This window comes from Tiliqua scincoides, chromosome 3, assembly GCF_035046505.1.
Source record: "Tiliqua scincoides isolate rTilSci1 chromosome 3, rTilSci1.hap2, whole genome shotgun sequence".
NCBI lineage: Eukaryota > Metazoa > Chordata > Lepidosauria > Squamata > Scincidae > Tiliqua > Tiliqua scincoides.
The window spans coordinates 234,922,169-234,939,199 of NC_089823.1; the positions used below are offsets into that span (position 1 = coordinate 234,922,169).

At 47.4% G+C, this 17,031-nt stretch overlaps 1 protein-coding gene and 1 pseudogene across 1 annotated transcript in view; one reads left to right on the forward strand and one right to left on the reverse strand.

Moving 5' to 3' along the window:
- Positions 1–17,031, forward strand: part of ECE2 (endothelin converting enzyme 2) — a 43,354-nt gene that overhangs the window by 15,322 nt on the left and 11,001 nt on the right. Inside the window, exons 7-13 of the mRNA XM_066619641.1 lie at positions 1,628–1,774; positions 3,826–3,891; positions 7,909–8,097; positions 11,551–11,693; positions 15,704–15,818; positions 16,108–16,218; positions 16,804–16,902. Of these exons, the coding sequence (XP_066475738.1) occupies positions 1,628–1,774; positions 3,826–3,891; positions 7,909–8,097; positions 11,551–11,693; positions 15,704–15,818; positions 16,108–16,218; positions 16,804–16,902 (870 nt within the window). The remainder of the gene's footprint in view (positions 1–1,627; positions 1,775–3,825; positions 3,892–7,908; positions 8,098–11,550; positions 11,694–15,703; positions 15,819–16,107; positions 16,219–16,803; positions 16,903–17,031) is intronic.
- LOC136646519 (5S ribosomal RNA) lies at positions 15,257–15,378 on the reverse strand (annotated as a pseudogene).

Here is a 17,031-nt window from a genome sequence, read left to right on the forward strand (position 1 = left end):
ACCATGCCAGTTCTTCACTCACATGGCTGTGCTGTGTTGGGTGTGAGGTTAGTACAGAGCAGTTGCTGTGTTAGTCCCAAAGGACTGAACAACCAAAAATAGGTAGTGCTCAAAAAATGTGCTGAATCAGACTGCCCAACTTGCCATTCCCTGTTGCTGTTTCTACACATTTGGTACTTGGGGATATAGTGCCTTTGTGCATGGAGGTTCCATTTAATTACCCTGACTGATAGCTATTGAAAAACTTCTTCTCGATGAATTTGCCTGCTATTTTTTTAAGCCAGCTAAGCTAGCGACCAACAGTGCATTGTGGCCCTCACCACACCACCATGCCACCTTTGTTTAGGCTGACAGTTTAGTGTACACGTGTACAAGCTTTTGAGTGCCACAGAACTCTTCATGAAGCAGATTTGGAAGGGTGATTAGGTGTATGTAATATGCAACAAACTTAGTATGAAGTTTGATATCAGATGCAAATTCAGCATCTCGAAAACCTTTCACTTTGTTAAAACAGTCTCAAGTTTCTAGCTCTCAGGGTTCCTGTAGCCACTTCAGTATTGCCCACCATCTGGAGCCATCCAACTGGGAGGAGGTGGTAAGATCTAACAAGACTTGGCATGAGTTGCACAAGGTCAGTGTGCCAGGTCTTGCGAGACCCCACAGGCTGAGGAGGGTTGGGAAGGTGGTTTGGGAGCATAGGAGGAGGATTTAAGGTGGTAATTAGAGCTTTTATGCCAATAAAGGTTAAGTAAGTAAGTAGAGCTGAGAAACGGAGAGGAAAGGGGGGGAGGCAGGGTGCTGAATTGGGAAGAGAAAGATGAACAGAGGGGAAGTGGCAGTAGAACCAGATGGCAGGAAGGAGACTGGAGCCAGGACAAGTCAGATGTGGGAGGAAGAGATTTGGAAAAGAAGGGCAAGCTTTGGAGAGAAGGTGAGTGGCAGGCTAGTGAGTTGTGCAGGGGCAGATGGGATGGCTGAGAGGGGAAGAGTAGATGAGAAGGGCTTGAGAAGACTGGGCAGGGGCATGGAAGAAGGGACAGTGCCCCAGCAGGCTGGGGAAAGGGGGAAAAAAAAACAAGGGGAGAGTGGAAGGCAGTGGAAGAGGGGCTCAAGGAGAGGGGAGAGGGTCTAGGAGAGGTCTGCCGGTGAAGCAGAGAGGGTGGAGAGATGGAGAGCCAAGGTTGGGCAAGGGCAAAAGGCAGCAGGATGAGGAGGACTCTGGGGGCATCCAGGTGCTCAGCCGGGGACCCTCTGTATAAGTGCGAACTGCTTAGGGCGATGAACGTGAAAGGAAACCTTATGGAATGGGGACTCATACCTGCTAAGAATAAAACACCTCTGCCTGATCTTGATTCTTCAAGATAAAGGCTGCCCTCAGAAGAGAGATGTTGCAGCCAGACCCCTATGATGTGGGCCTTCTCCCCTGGGATGGGGCCTCTGGGGCAAGGGCAGCTCCAAAGAGAGACAGAAGGATATCTTGTGAGATCTCAGGAGAAATACTGAGCAAGATTTTTGTGAGTGGAGGTCGGTGCCCTGCTTGACTCTTTGCTGCTTTGTCAGGGGACTGAAAAAAGGTTATTCCCTTATTGTTGTTTTTCCTAACCTTTCCCCCATTTGCTTCCTTCAGATTGGAGGCTGGAACATCACTGGAGCCTGGAATCAGACCAACTTTATGGGAGTCCTGAAACTGGTATCGGGGACGTACCGGGCTTCTCCTTTCTTTACTGTTTTTGTGGGTGCCGATTCCAAAAGCTCGAACAGCAACATCATCCAGGTAATTCCCAGGGATTGTTGCTGTGCAAATGAGCATGGATCTGAAGAGTGACAATTTCCACCACCTGTGTAAACCAGGGTGATCTCATTAGACTTGCTTAGTTCCATGGGTAGGTGGGGCAAATGTCAATCCACCAGCTGTCCTTAGCGGAAAGAAATTATTGTCTTATCCTTGCAAAACAGAGGGAGGGACAGGCAGAGAGGAAGGAGGTCTACTAAGCCTGAAGCAAGGGAGGGGAGAGCAAGAGGCGCACAGTGAGGCTGATGTAGTCCAAGGTCAGGTTCTTGGATAAAAAGGGCTTGTCAGATATTAGCCTCTCAGGATCCTGGGTGAATGGGGGAATAGTTTGTTCTGGTGAGAGCTCAGTTAATGGAGCCTGTTATACTGCATGGGCCTGATTGCCCCTCTCAAGCTGTGCCCTCCTCATTGCTCTCAGCAAGGAGGCTGCAGAGTATAAAAGGGGCTCCCCCTGGACGTGAGCCTGGCTTTCTTTGCCTCCTCATAATTTCTCACCAGAGACATTGGCAAGTGGGCTCAGTGGAGCAAGCATGCCTCGGATGTGAGGGTATCAGCCCCTTGATGGGATCTGGCTCAAGGGCTGCAGTCTCTGGGTGTTCCAGCTCAGGGGTTTCAGGTTCAAAGAATTCCTATCTGTATGAGTCTGGCTCGGTGTTGGGACCTGGATCAGAGTCCTGGCTGCTACCCAACACATGTAGCAAGCAAACAGAGCTGGAAGGGGAGGGCAAGGGGGTTGTTTTTGATGGACGTACCAAATACCAGCTAGCAAGTGTGTGGGGGACACAAGAATCATTGGACCTCAAGGGAACAGCTTGCAGCGCAAGAATATGGGAACAAGCAACAAGGAGGGGAGAGCAAGTGCTCTTGGGTGGCTTTAGCTATGATAAAGATGCAAGGGAAACAGGAAGTGCCATGTATTTTCTGTGCCACCACTTCTCCAGCTCTGCCTGAAACATTTATGGCTCCTCCTTTGGGAAGCTGTGTATGCTCTGAGAAGGCATGGAGAACACGAGCTGGTTGCTGTTTTCCTCCCATCTTCAAGGTGTTGAAGCCAATCTGGGTGACTGAGTGGATGCAGGGGATGACCAGAGTAAAAGAGGGCACAGCCAGGATGTAGAAAAGAAAAGTGGAACCAGCTAAATCAGGAGTGTCGAATATAAGACCCATGGACTGGATGTGGCCTGCAGGAGCTCTTTATCCAGCCCTCAAGCCCAGCAACACCGTCAGCTGCTTTCAGCTACTGAGCTGTCAGTGCTGAAAGGGTGACCTGTGTGTTAATTGGGCTCTCCCATATTTTGAAAATATGATCAAGTTTTGTGTATTTTCTTTTCTGTCATTTGCAGCTAATGAGTTCCTAAGTAAGAAAAAAGTGCTTATTTCTGGTCATGACCTGCTCATTGACATCACTTCAGCCCTCAGTAGGCACCATCAATGCTGTTTGGCCCGCTGAACGAAATGAGTTTGACACTGAGTTGGACATGAGTTTGAAATGAGTTAGCTGGCCATGTAATTCTGTTCACCTTTCAGACAGTGGAAGCTAAGTTCTCACTTATGTAAAACTGTATCGGGGTTGTACCACTTCAGATTACAGGTGTGCCTCACGTAATGAAATGCATACTGGAAACCAATCCCACACGCATAGAAAAACAGTATGTCAGGGAAAAGGCTAGAAATCTTCTTCCTGACATGCTAGTTTTCTAAGTGGAGGGATTATTTTTGTGTGTAGATGTGAGCCCCTATCTTCAGTTTGAAGAGGTATTTTCCAGACACAGGTTTTTACTACCTTGGTAGCAAAAAGCCTGAGAGAGACTTGGATTTGTTTTGGAGTAATAATTCCCATTTGACCTACATCCCTTTCTGTTACATGAATTCACTAAGAGTGGAAAGCTTCTTCCAGGCAGGCTAGAGCTGCCTGGGTGGTGATACCTCTTCCCCCCTTGTGTTGTATGGGTCTAGGAGGAGCCATAGGGGTAAATGAGGGCTTGACATGCTGGTAGCAGGACTCATCATTGGTTCCTTTTGGTGTGTGGCAGGTGGACCAATCAGGCCTTTTCTTACCTTCAAGGGATTACTACCTAAACAAGACCGCCAATGAGAAGGTAAGGAGTCATGGTGAGGGCAGGTCATGCCAGACCCCAGACACCTTCCCACCCCCACCCCTTGCACAAAGTGTTTGTGAGCCAAAATGAGGACTGTGTGAACCAGGCACTCAATGTGATTTTAAATTCTGCTACTGAATTCTGTGAGCTGTGTCATTTATGGTACACAGGTGTATTTCCACAATGTGTTTTATGTTGCCATTTTTTATTTTTGCATAATTTATTCCTGTTTTGCTAGTCATAGGAAGGAGCACTGGAGTGTCCTGCAGCAATGCTCCCCATCACCTGCTTTCATATGACCTTGCCAGGATACCAAAGGCCCTTTCACTGTGTGCCCCTGACTTTGGCTTTGAGGCAAGTGGCACCTGAAACACAAGCTTTTTCTGCGGTGCCATCCTGCACATGGAATACCTTCCCCAACATGATCCTGGCTGGGCCTTCTTTGATCTGGCCCCACTCTCTGCATCTACTCCCTTATGCCCCAGGACTGGCTGCAGCTGTGTTGGAGAAGTGAGGAAAATAGAATGTACACATCTGTATCTTCCCTGCTTGCCCCTGTCACCTCAAAGCACAGTCAGCCAACGCTTTAGTTTCTGAGATTTTGACAAGCATAGTCCATGTACCCTGCACTTGGGAACCTCGACCGGTAAAAAACGCAGCATCTTCATTCTGAACGGACACTAGCTGGAGCAGTCTGAAAACAGCTCCATTGGCTCTTGCTCTGTTGGGGGACAACATTCAGGGGGCTGGTTTAACCTTTTAAAGCCCTCTACTGTTTGGGAACTGGATGTCTAAAGGACCTCTTATGATGATGCTCAGATTTTGAGGCCTCTGTGGAGGCCTTTTCCCTGTGACCCCCGCCTTCAGAGGTCAGGCAGGTGATGACAAGGGAACCCTTTATGTGCTGCCACCCTGTATGTTTAGAAAATCTTCTGTCTAATACAAGAGAGACAGAACAATAGAGCTGTCGTTGTAAAAAAAAAATGCAGCACTCAAAGCAGAACAATAAAGAATGGAAATAGAAAAATCTTTGCCTATTGGTGAAAAGATATCAGAGATGGTGCCAGGCAAGGAAGGGTGTGCCATGTATGGGGCATTACCACTAAGCAAAGCCTTTTCCTGCCCACTTAACCTCAGGGTTAGGGTTAGGGTGCCTGCTGAGAATAGCTTTCAGTGAAGAATATTTGGTCCTGGCAGGATCAGGTGGCAGAAGGTGGCCCTTCGGTGACCCAGCTCCCAAGCAATTTGGGACTTTCAAGGAGTAATGATGAACACTTTGAATTGTACCCTGAAACAAACCAGCAGCCCATGTAGCAATTATAGCTCTTTGGGTTCCCTATAACCCAGAAGTTGCATATATTTCCAAGAAGTCTTCAGAGGAAGCCCCAAACTCAACACATTGTAGTCATCCTATTGAGAGGTTGCCAGAGTGTGGAAAACTGTGGTTAGGCTTCTTTTGGCCAGAAGGGCTCACAGCTGGAGCACCAGCCTCAACTGTTGGAAAGCGCTCCTTGCCTTAAGGACAGTTGGGTCCGGTAGTGATAATATCAGATCAATAAACATCCCTCATCCTTCAGGGGCAGGGAAGCCCCACCTAGAACAGTTAAATACCACTTCCATTACCAGATGCACCACCTACAGAGAGGTGGACTTACTTATCATAGAGAAATTTGCCCAGTGTCAGTTCTGTTTAGTTTTAGACATTAGTAAAATAATAATAATAATAATAACCTGTGGTTTGCAATGAACACTTCACTTGGAATTATGCTACTCTGTCTCCCTGCTTTTTGTGTGTGTTTTATTGCTTTCCTGTTTTGTTGATTTGTATTTTATCATCATCTTCTGAAAGTTGTCATGTGAATTTTTGTTAAATTGAAAAGCAGTACAGTATATAAATCCTTTCATTTAATAACTGCTTCCAGAAAGAGCTTCTAAGTCTTGAGGGTGCTTTTTCAGAGTGAAAGCTGAGGTTCCCTGGGAGGAAGATTCTGTGTCAAATACTGAACAGCAGTTTACTACACAGCCTTGGTTAAGGTACAAGAAGATGAGAAGATAGAATGAGTGGCCAGGGAAATGAATGCAGGGGTTAAGGCAGCTGGTGGGCTGGGTCCAATATGGTGAACAGATGCCCGTTGCAATTGAGCAGCTAGTGCACATGATTTGTGCCATGCCTGAGTTGCCAATTGTTTGCCTACGGTTGGGCTAGACTCCTACTGGATCAGGCCAAGGGTCCATCTAGTTCTGCTTCCTGTATCTCACAGTGGCGCATCAGAAGCCTCTGGGAGCACACAAGACAACAAGATACCTACATCCCTTTTTCACTCCCTTGCATTTGACATTCATCAGTTGCTGCTCTGTAGGAACTGTAGGTGTCTCCTAACCACTCAGAAGACTAAGCTGGAAGTCAAGGTGATCTACAAAGCAGCATTTTCATTCCTGCAGGCTTTGAAATAGCTAACTTCTGCCTCTGAACCCAAAGAATGAAGGATTTTGCTCCTTTGCAGTCCAGTACTTGATGCCTGGAATCATTCCTTTTCCTTCTGAGTGATGGTAGAAGGAGGCAGCGGTAGGGCTGCTAACTCTGACTGAAGTTATTCCTGGAGATGTTTTCCCCCATCGCGATGTAAAGTTAAAGTCACCTAGAGAGTGAAACAGATTCCTGGACACTCCAGAAAGTGTTTCCTCTTAGAGATCTGCACAGCAGCATCTTCAAATGTTCAGGGAGGATGCCTTACATCATTGCCAGACCTGTGGGAAAGCTGAGCTATGTGGAGCTTGGTTTCGAGTTGCTCAGCAGCATGGCTTAGAGGGAACACTGACTCCAGGTAAATCCTGGAGAGTTGGCAGTCTTAGATGGTGTTGAGGTTGGCATATTGGGAGACTGCTGTCAGTGGCATAGCTAGATGGGATGCAAAGCACTAAGTTTTGCAGGAGCTTCACCATGGCATGTAAGCGAGCCCTCCTCCCACTTCGGAGCCTTTCTGGGAGGGGGAGCAAAATGGAGGTGAACACCTGTTTTGCTCCCCCCCAACCTAGAATGGCTCCGAGGGGGAGGGGTCACTCGCACATTGCAGTGAGGCTCCCTACAAAACTTAGTGCTTTACACCCTCTCTAGCTAACACCACTGTGCTGTAATATCAAAAGTTAGAGAACTTCAGTTTTTCCCATCCCACCAGCTTGGTGAGGCCTTGAGCTGCGTCTCATTCACAGCTGTTGTTTTCTATAAGCACAGAGCTGTGCCTGGCATGATTTGTCACACACAGTTGAAATAAGGCAAGGCACAGATGGAGAAGACCCTTTGTGTAAGAAAGACATTCTAAAATTTGTATTAGAGGCTAAACCTCAAGCAACTTTTTCAAGCTCCCCTGAGAGAAGGTATTGAATACTCAAAAATGCCCCCACCCTACAGATTTCACCAGTGCACAAGGATTACAGAGTCCCAGAAAATGCCCCAGAAACCTGCTTTATTTTGCCTAATTCATCCTTTGTATGGCAATACACTTTAGTCTTCCTAATATAGATTGTGACCTAGCTCGACTTGGTTACCTTCCTAACTTAGAAGGTTCATCTCATGGAACTCCTTGCCACAGGGTGTGGTGATGGCATCTGGCCTAGATGCTTTTAAAAGGGGATTGGACAGATTTCTGGAGGATAAGTCCATCACAGGTTACAAGCCGTGATGGGTTTGTGCAACCTCCTGATTTCAGAAGTAGGCTACCTCAGAATGCCAGATGCAAGGGAGGACATTAGGATGCAGGTCTCTTATAGTCTTGTGTGCTCCCTGAGGAACCTGGTGGGCCACTGAGAGATACAGGAAGCTAGACTAGATGGGCCTATGACCTGATCCAGTGGGGCTCTTCTTATGTTCTCATCATCCAGCTTCTGGAATTAAGAGAGTAGGGCTTGAGCCTAACTCCCCTTGACCACAAAAGAGTGGTGAAGAGGGTGATTTTATTTTTATTTTCTGAAGTTCCAAAATGTCCCAAGTTTCCTTTCTGCTTTGTACTCCTGTGGCAGGTGCTGGCTGCCTACCTGGACTACATGGTGGAGTTGGGAATGTTGCTGGGCGGAGCCAAAGCCTCAACAGAAGAGCAGATGCAGGAGGTGCTGGAACTGGAGATTCAACTGGCCAACCTCACTGTCCCCCAAGATGAACGGCGGGATGATGAGAAGATCTACCACAAGCTGAATATTGCTGAGCTGCAGGTGGGGCCTGTCTGGAGAAGGGCAGGAAGAGGAGGAATGGGGCAGGGAAGGGGATCAGGAAGAGGTGTCTGAATCCTCTTCAGACATTGGCTTGAGCCCAGCTCCTGCTGAACAGATGGAAAATGGGAAACTGATGAGATGATACTGCTGAGAATTCACAATCTGCTCAGAGAGAGATGTCTCAGGGGATCTGGGATAGTATAGCCCACTAGAAAGGAGTGCCCAAGAGGAAGATGGACATCTTATTAGTACTGCTACTAGTATCCATGTTGTAATGCGCTCAGGAGTTTTGTGGTGATTGCGGTGGACCTGCTGGCAGTGATTGGCTGAACTGCTCTCTTGCCACAGACATGGCAGGGCAGTTAGCAGGACCCAGGAAAAGAGGGCTAGAAGACCCTGGGAGCTGGGGAAGGAAGATGGAGAGGCCTGACAAGTCCATCAGCCTCAGAATGGACAGTTGATGGGAAGTGGTATAGAAGAAGGAGAAGAGGGCTAGAGTGAGGAGCCTGAGTAGGGAGAGGACAGCTGGGAATGAGGCTGAGTAGGGAGGGGTGATGCACCTGAGCATGAATGGCAAAGGTGAGGCATACCAGAGCTCATATACTGATTTGAAAGAGGTGAATGTTGGGCTGCAGACATCTGGTTGGTTACTAAACACCAGCAATATGTTATGTACAAAACATAGATGTAGTTCCTACCCAGAGGTGCCTTCAGTTAGATGGACAAAACTGGAAGTGGAGGAGGAGGCAGGCTAGGACTAACGAATTTGAGATGGATGAGGTAAGGAAGAATTGGGTGGCAGGGAGGCACCAGCAAGGCAAGAGAGGGCCAGATGGCTCTGGGGAGGCCTAGTTGAAGTGCTGGACTGCAAAGAGGGATTTGAAGGAAGGAGAAGTGACTTGGTGGATAGAGAATGGGGGCTGTTCAGGCATCGGAGGCAACACAGGGGGAAGATGCTGGAGGAGACGGCAAACAGGAGGGTTCATGAGCTCTCCTCAGGCCCACTCCCTCTCCAGGTGTGCACTTCCACCCTGGCAACAGATGCACTATAACTACAGAGCTGCCTGAGCACTACACATCCAGTGCCACCTTCCTGATCCTTTTAGTGCCACCTGGCAGCTGCACCATTCTTTGTCATCCCTCCCCACCTGTGGCAGGGTCTCGCTCTTGTGGCCTCACAAGGGAGTTGTTCCTGCTTGTTCCTTCTCTTCCCATCCTGGCCTTGTACATGCATTCTGCTTCAGGTGGGGATTTTACCACAGTCTTCAGACCTCCTGATCTCTCCGTTAGTGTCCGCCTTGTGATCAAAGCTTGCACCCTACCACAGGCCCCATAAAAGCCTGTAAATTCAGAAGTCCCCCTGTCTTTGGAGACTCCCCAACTATGCCTCACAATGTGATTGTTACAGGCCCAGTCTTTGTGGCATCTTTCTGCCATGCCTCCCTGTTTCAAACTCCACTTTGTTCAAACTCAAGCTGGCCTGGAGAGATGTCTCCTGTGCTGCCCGGAATACTTGTCTCTCAGTGAAGACTGTATTGTTCTTTATTAGAGGGCTCCCTACTACTATGCCCCAGGACCCATACCTGCCTGAGGAGATGCTGGTTGGTACTCATCTACTGCTGCCTCCTCCTCCACTATCCTTCCTGCAGCTTCCTCCACCTTCTTCTCCCCCACTTGCCTTCCAGAGTGCAAGAAATGTGGAGAGTTGAGGAGAGCAGAAGTCAAAGTGCCTCCTTCACTCTCTTCCACATCCACTTTGGAAGGAGTGGGAAAAGATGACCAAAGAGAAGCTGGCCCCTTCAGGGAGGACATTGGCAGCAGCACAAGGTGTGTGCCTGCACTCTTAGTGCCCACCCTGGCACCAACTGGCACTTGATGGTATTGTAATAGCAAAAAAGATTTTTGCCAGGGATCTTACAGTTTAACAGGGGGAAGACAACAGAAGGGAAGGAAGAGGCCAGAATAATAAAGGATGAATGACTGTAAAGGCAAGAACATTACATGCTCACAGGTGCTTGTTTCATTTGGGGACAAGAAAGAGAGGTTTAAGTCAAATTCTTCACAGAAAAAATAAATTTTGAGGAGAGAGTTTAGAGGAAGAGAAAGTGGTGGCTCTGGAAGCTTCAGCAAGGGAATTTCTGGGAGGGAATTCCAGGCATAAGGGGGCTGGCTTGGCACTTGGCATAAGGCTCTTCTCTTTGCCCCTGCCAACCTCCCTCCAGCTCATCAGCCCTTTCTGCATCCTCTTCTTCTCTCACCTCTCTTCTGTCCCCCCACTTGCATAAAATTCTCTTAGCTGGGTAGCTGCTGGTGTGTGTTTCGTAAGCACACAGGCAGCAACCAATCCCTGCTCCCATCCCTTCATTAGGATTCTGTCTGCATTGCTATTCAGCTGTTGTGAATGTTGGCAGTGCAGGAGCTTGGCTGATCCGCATCTCAATCAGCCCAGAACTGCAGCTGTGATGCAAAGGCTGGCCTCCAGGCCCTCATCAGGTGCCAGCCCACTCACAGAGGCAGGGGTGCATAATGCTCTTCCTCCCCCCCCCCCACCAGCCCTTGAGGTCACTGCTTTCCAAAGAGGAGCAGTCACAGTTATGATGCAACCACATATCCTTGAATTGCAAGAAGATGCAGGCAACTTCAACACTAGAAAGACCCAGGAATGCCTTTTGAGTAACACTCTGAATACAGACTGAAGCATTCACCAGGCTAGTTTAGCATGTAAGAATCCACTCCCAAAAGGTGATTCAAGTTGTTTTTCTACTTCTATCTTCCCTTAGTCTACTGACATTCTCTGCTTGCTCCTCCCTCCCCCAGCCCCAAGCACAGCTGATGTGCAATTCCCCCATCCCGGCCTCTTGGACCCCCCCATTCTGCTGCTCTCTGCTCTTCCTTCTTTTCTCCCTCTCCCCATCAACCTCACCCCTGATTCCCAAATTCCCAGCAAAATGGCAAAACCAACTTCCTTGATCACTCTGGTTGCCAAGCAACCCATTACTGTGGCAACAGGGAGGCAAGCAAAATCCTCTTTGAAATGAGGTTAGAAAGTTCAAGTTCGGCCTGGTCAGAGCAGGTCTCTGGGAGCCATTAGCAAACATCCCCCCTTCCCTGCCAAGTGGGGTTCCTGTGCTGGACTGTCAGCTCTTGCAAGGGCTGCTGACTGGGGCAGAGAATGAGAGGAAGTTGTTGCTTGTGCTGCTGCTAGGCCTGGTTCCAGGATCTGTCTTTGGCGTCAGGTCTCAGCGCTGGAATGTGTAAAAAAGAACATGAGCATGTGCAGAATTCATTTCTCTCACCACTTGAATAGGCACAAGAGAGCCTTCAGTTGCCTGCAGTTAGGATGCCAAGTGTACCTGTTTGGGTTAGAGGGTGTGGCTGCCAAGCAGTCGTCAACCCCAACTTTTCTCTCCTCAAAACAAGTGAAGCTTTGAGCCTGCTCTTCTCTTCCCCCAGGCACTTGCCCCTGCCATTGACTGGTTGGACTTCATGTCCTACTTCCTCTCGCCACTTGAGCTAACCGACGCTGAGCCAGTGGTGGTTTATGGCCGGGAATATTTGCAACAGATCTCCCAGCTCATCAACAACACCGATAAAAGGTACCAGATACTCCCAGCAGGCAGGAGCCTTGCCCAGAGGTCCAGTGGCCACAAAGCATCCCTTTGGGGCCTTGAAATTGGTGGGCTACTCAATGAAGCGAGCAGTGACCTTAAGCATGTAGTGTGTAGATGTGTGCTTTTATTGCTGCTGCTGTTGCATTTGTGAATTAGTATTTTTTTTGTTGGCAACCTTCAGTCTCGAAAGTCTATGGTATCACGCTCTGAATGGTGGTTCAGGAACAGCGTCTAGTGTGGCTGAAAAGGCCAATTTGGGAGTGACAACGCCTTCCACACTGGGAGCAAATGTAGTCTGTCCCTGGTCTGTCTCCCTGGCTATGGGCCTTCCTTCTTTGCCTCTTTGCCTCAGTCCGTTGGCCAAGTGTCTCTTCAAACTGGGAGAGGCCATGCTGCACAGCCTGCCTCCAAGTGGAACGATCTTTCCCATCTGTTGAGGTCCACTCCTAAGGCCTTCAGATCCCTCTTGCGGATATCCTTGTATCACAGCTGTGGTCTACCTATAGAGCGCTTTCCCTGTACAAGTTCACCATAGAGGCGATCCTTTGGTATTAAGAATATTTATATACTTCGTTTCAACCAAAATGCTCACAAAGCAGTTTACGTAATAAAATCCTCATAGGGCTGTAGTCAGAGACAATGTTCCCTCTAATCTCCTCCCCCAAGTGCACTTGTCATCGATGAGCCTCCAGAGCTGTGCCTGCTTTTCATTTGAGCTTCCACAGGGCTTAGAGGGAATGCTGATCAGAGAACCAAGGCAGATGAGTCTTTAAACATTTTGTCCAGCCCTGCGTGTTTGGTTATTCTGTTTTTTGTTTCCCAGGGGAAGTCGCACTGGAGGCTGTGATAAAACCCCTGGCTTTTACCCCATTTTCTGCATAGTTTTTTTAAAATTTTTTAATTTTTAGACATTTTTAACCCCCCCAAATCTGTGATGCCTTAGCATCCTAAAAGTCTCTTTAGTCACCTGCAATAAGCCCTGCTTTTTTTTTTTTTGTTTTAAACCCAGTGCCATTGTATTAGCTAAGGATAAGAAAATATCTGACTCCTTGTGTTCAGGTAATTTAATTTTTCCCCTGCTAATCTGTTAAGCTTTGTGAAAACTTTGCTAAACCTGTTTTGGGACAGTCTTACTTGGCCTGGACTTGTGATTTTTGACCATTTGTATCCTTTCCAACTTTCTTTGCCTTGTTTATAAACCTTTTAACAAACTCCTCAAGCTGTAGGTTGGCATGCTTCCCCAGACTATGCAGCACTCACTATTGTTTGTTTTGGTTGTTGTACAAGTGGCCATCCCTTAGGTTTTTGGAACTCCCTTTATGGATCAGGGATATAGGTTCCCCACCACCACCACCAAAACAGGGGAAAAGTAAGACCTAAAGAGATACCAGTTTGGAAACCTAACAAAATTCCCCAGATGTTACCCAGATCAACCATGTGGGAGAGTGAAAGGGCAAAATGAGTGTCTTCAATTGGTAGACATTGTGCCTGTTTTGCCCTTTTCCAGCAACTTTATCCAAGATCAAAATATGGGGAGAAGGATATTATCCTCCCCCTCCACCTCCATATGGATCTTGATCCCCCTATGATTGCTATTTACCAAAACAAAAACAACAGAGATATATAGAGTCAAATGACATATTTAAAGTCATATCTAGATTGGCCCTGAAAGTACAGGAAGCGCAAACGAAGGACAACTGCTTGAGCTTAGACAAGGTTTTGGTGCTATGCAGAATTTACTGTATACATTTTTAGTTTTGTAAATTGTCTGGATACCTGTCAGTGGGACAGAGTTGGTCACCTTGGTGGATGACCTATGTCAAGTACTGGATAGTGGAAATGATTCCCTGCTGGTCCTCCTGGACATCTCAGTAGCTTTCAGCACCGTTGACCATTACCTTCTGGAAAGGTTGGCCAAGTTGGGGTTTGTTTTGCAGCAGTTCCACTCCTTCTTGGCTGACCAAATAGGTGCGGGGAGGCACCTATTTGGCACCATGGCTGCTTGTCTGTAGTGTCCCAGAGGGATCCATCTTGTGCCCCATGCATTTTAATATTTACATGAAACCACTGGGAGAGATCATCTGGCGATTTGGAGCTGGGTGTTATCAATATGCTGATGACACCCAGCTCTATTCTTTCCACCAAATACCAAGGGGGCAGTTGAAGTCCTGGAGTGCTGTCTGGAGGCAGTTAGGACCTGGATGAGGGTTAATAAACTGAGATTAAATTTGGACAAGACAGAGGTCCTCCTGATCCAGAAAACCACCACTCATGTATTGGATTGGTACCTCACATTGGATGGCATTGCACTTTCCCTGAAGGAGCAGATCCACAGCCTGGGGTCCTGCTGGACCTGCTCATTCAGCTGGGAGTTTCATAGCGGCTCCTGGATGGCCACATGGTGGTTGTAGCCCAGGGAGGGGAAACCTTTGCCCAGCTTCAGCTGTTGTATCAGCTGTGGCCATACCTGCATATGGCTATGGTGGTGTGTGCCTTTAGTTACATCATGCTTAGGTTACTGTAATGCACTCTGCATGAGACTTACCCTGAAAATGATTTGGAAATTGCAGCTGGTTCAGAATGCAGCTGCTTGTGTGGTTACTGGAGCTTGGTGGTTTGATTCTGTTGGGCTGCTGCTCCATCAATTACACTGGCTGTCAATCCGTTTCCAGGCCTACTCCCATACTGTCTGTCTCACCCCATAGGTCATCAGGCAGGGCCCTCCATCACCATCCAAGATAAAGGGGATGGTAGCAAGAGACAGGGCCTTCTCTGTTGTGGCACCACATCTCTGAAACATGCTTCCAGGGGATCTACAGTCATCCCCCTACAAAGCAGTTCTGACAAAGTTTAAAAACATTTCTATTTCAGCAAGCTTTGGGGGAGGGGAGGGGCTTAGTATAGTGTGATATACTGTATGTAATTTACATTTTTATGCATTTTATATATGTATATTTTAATGTTGTTATAACCCAGATCGGTGCCCTTTGAGGAGAAAGGTCGGATATAAATCAAATAAATATATGAACCTGGTGGAAACAACCTCTTGTACCTCAGTTACCTGACATAGCAGGCTCTGCACCCCACAATTCTCATTTAAATTTGGGGAAGTGGCTACTTCTTGCAGAGTGATTCCAGAGAAATCTGCAAAGCCTCAGGCATGACTCCTCTGTAGACAGGGCTTTAGGCATGACTGTTCAAACCATATCATGTCCACAAGAGCACAGTGCAAGGAGAATTCTGAGCCCTGCACAACGGTCTGACCTGATCCCATGGCTGCTGTGCCTCTACTGACAGTAGACCTGCTGCTTCATTCTGTTCCTGAGTGCTTCTGTGTCTTATCTGTTTGCCGGGGCACACATGAGTTGTGCTTTCAGACTTGACACAGCCAGTCTAAAATTTGAAGGGGCGGGGGGGTTGCATAGAAGGGATGGAGCTGTGCAGGCATGTTCCTCATCTGGTGCTTATCCGTCTGCCTCCATGCAAGCCCCTTTTCAAATCCAGTGCTAAATGGTTGGCAACCTTCAGTCTTGAAAGACTATGGTATAAGCCTACAGCACCTGGTATTCCCAGGCGGTCTCCCATCCAAGTACTAACCAGGCCTGACCCTGCTTAGCTTCTAAGATCCGACAAGATCAGGCATGTGCAGGGTTCAGTGCTAACTGTGTGCGTGAACACACACACAAACATTTCTTGTCATTTGCACTTCTGTCCTGCTTTCTTCACCACCCCCTGTATGAGGGTAATGTGAAAAAGCACTTTGTCACCTTGCCTTTCTTCATAAAATGTCATTAATAAACAATAGAGCATCTGTCTTTCATGAGACAATCAGTCTTCCACATTGCACACTGACGTGCAACTGGGGCGGAATCTAGGGATGGAGCTGTATCTATCCCCAAGTGTCTGGCCACTATAAAGCAGTTGGCAGATTGTTACCCTTAAGGCACTCTGCTGGCAAGAGAGCTGAGGTTTCATCATCATTTGTTCTCTTCTAGCATCTTGAACAATTATATGATTTGGAACCTGGTTCAGAAAACAGCCTCAAGCCTGGACCAGCGATTTGAAACAGCCCAGGAAAAGCTCTTGGAGACCCTGTATGGTACCAAGAAGGTGAGTAGCTGAAGAATAAGGCTTTGGGAGTCTCCTTTCTGGAAGAGGGAATTGATTTACCTGCATCTGAAACAAGCCTATAGAGCCATCCTCTCTTGAGATCCTCCTGGTTATGTAGTCTGACAGCCAGACAAAGATCTCCCTGTTTCTGCTCATCTCCCTATTTCAAGGTGTGTTGGATGGGATTGAGTCTCCAGCTAATCAGTGGCTTAACAGAATAGGTGCCTCTCAACGTGGGAGCTCAGGGTCCAGCTCTCCCCTAAGCCTAATTTTCTTTCTCTCTCTTGAGTCTTGCACCCCTCGCTGGCAAACCTGCATCTCCAACACAGATGACACTTTAGGCTTTGCCCTCGGGGCTCTGTTTGTGAAAGCCACCTTTGACCGACACAGCAAGGAAGTTGTGAGTATCCTTGGCCAGGTGTACAAGCTAACCTCTGTGTTCTTCCATCCCCCAGCTTAGTTCTTTTATCCTAGTGCAGCGTTCACAAGTTCTGGCATGGTAAGGGTTCCTGTGTCTCCTGAATCTTTTTTCTCTGGGAGAAAATCAGCTAGGGGTGTGATTTGGAGTAGGGAAATGGTCACAAAGGGTTAAACAAGCCCTTTTCCCACCCTGCTGGTCTTTAACCCCACGCAGCCCACCACCAATTGATGCTTTCTATAATTTTAAAAAAACAACAAAACCTGGTGGGGTGGGAGAGCATAGCCATCAAACAACGTTTAAGTGTAGTTCTACCCTTGTAGTGGATGAGCAGTGTTCTTAGTGATTGCAGACTTACACTTTGCTGTTCTCCACTTACCTCAAATTCAAGATGAGTTTTGCAAAATAACTGACTACATGCAAATGTCATACAAATGATTCAGGTTGCAGAATTTGAATATCTTGATGCAAAACCTGGGAGTTCTTGTAACACAAAGGTATTTTGGTTATAACATTGGGAATGGAGTGAAGAAGCACTGATGCCCTCCTCTTCATCCTTGCTTACAGGCCGAGGACATGATAGCTGAGATCCGCACAGCTTTCGAAGAATCGCTGGACCAACTTGACTGGATGGATGAGAAAACAAGACAAGCTGCTAAAGAGAAGGTGCTTCTGATATATATTTGCTATGTTTGGATTTGTGAGAATCTTGGCTTTTGATTGTTTTAAAATAAAAATAAGTTTATAGTCATTGTAAAGCTACATTATGAAATTATGCATAGATTGTATCTAAAA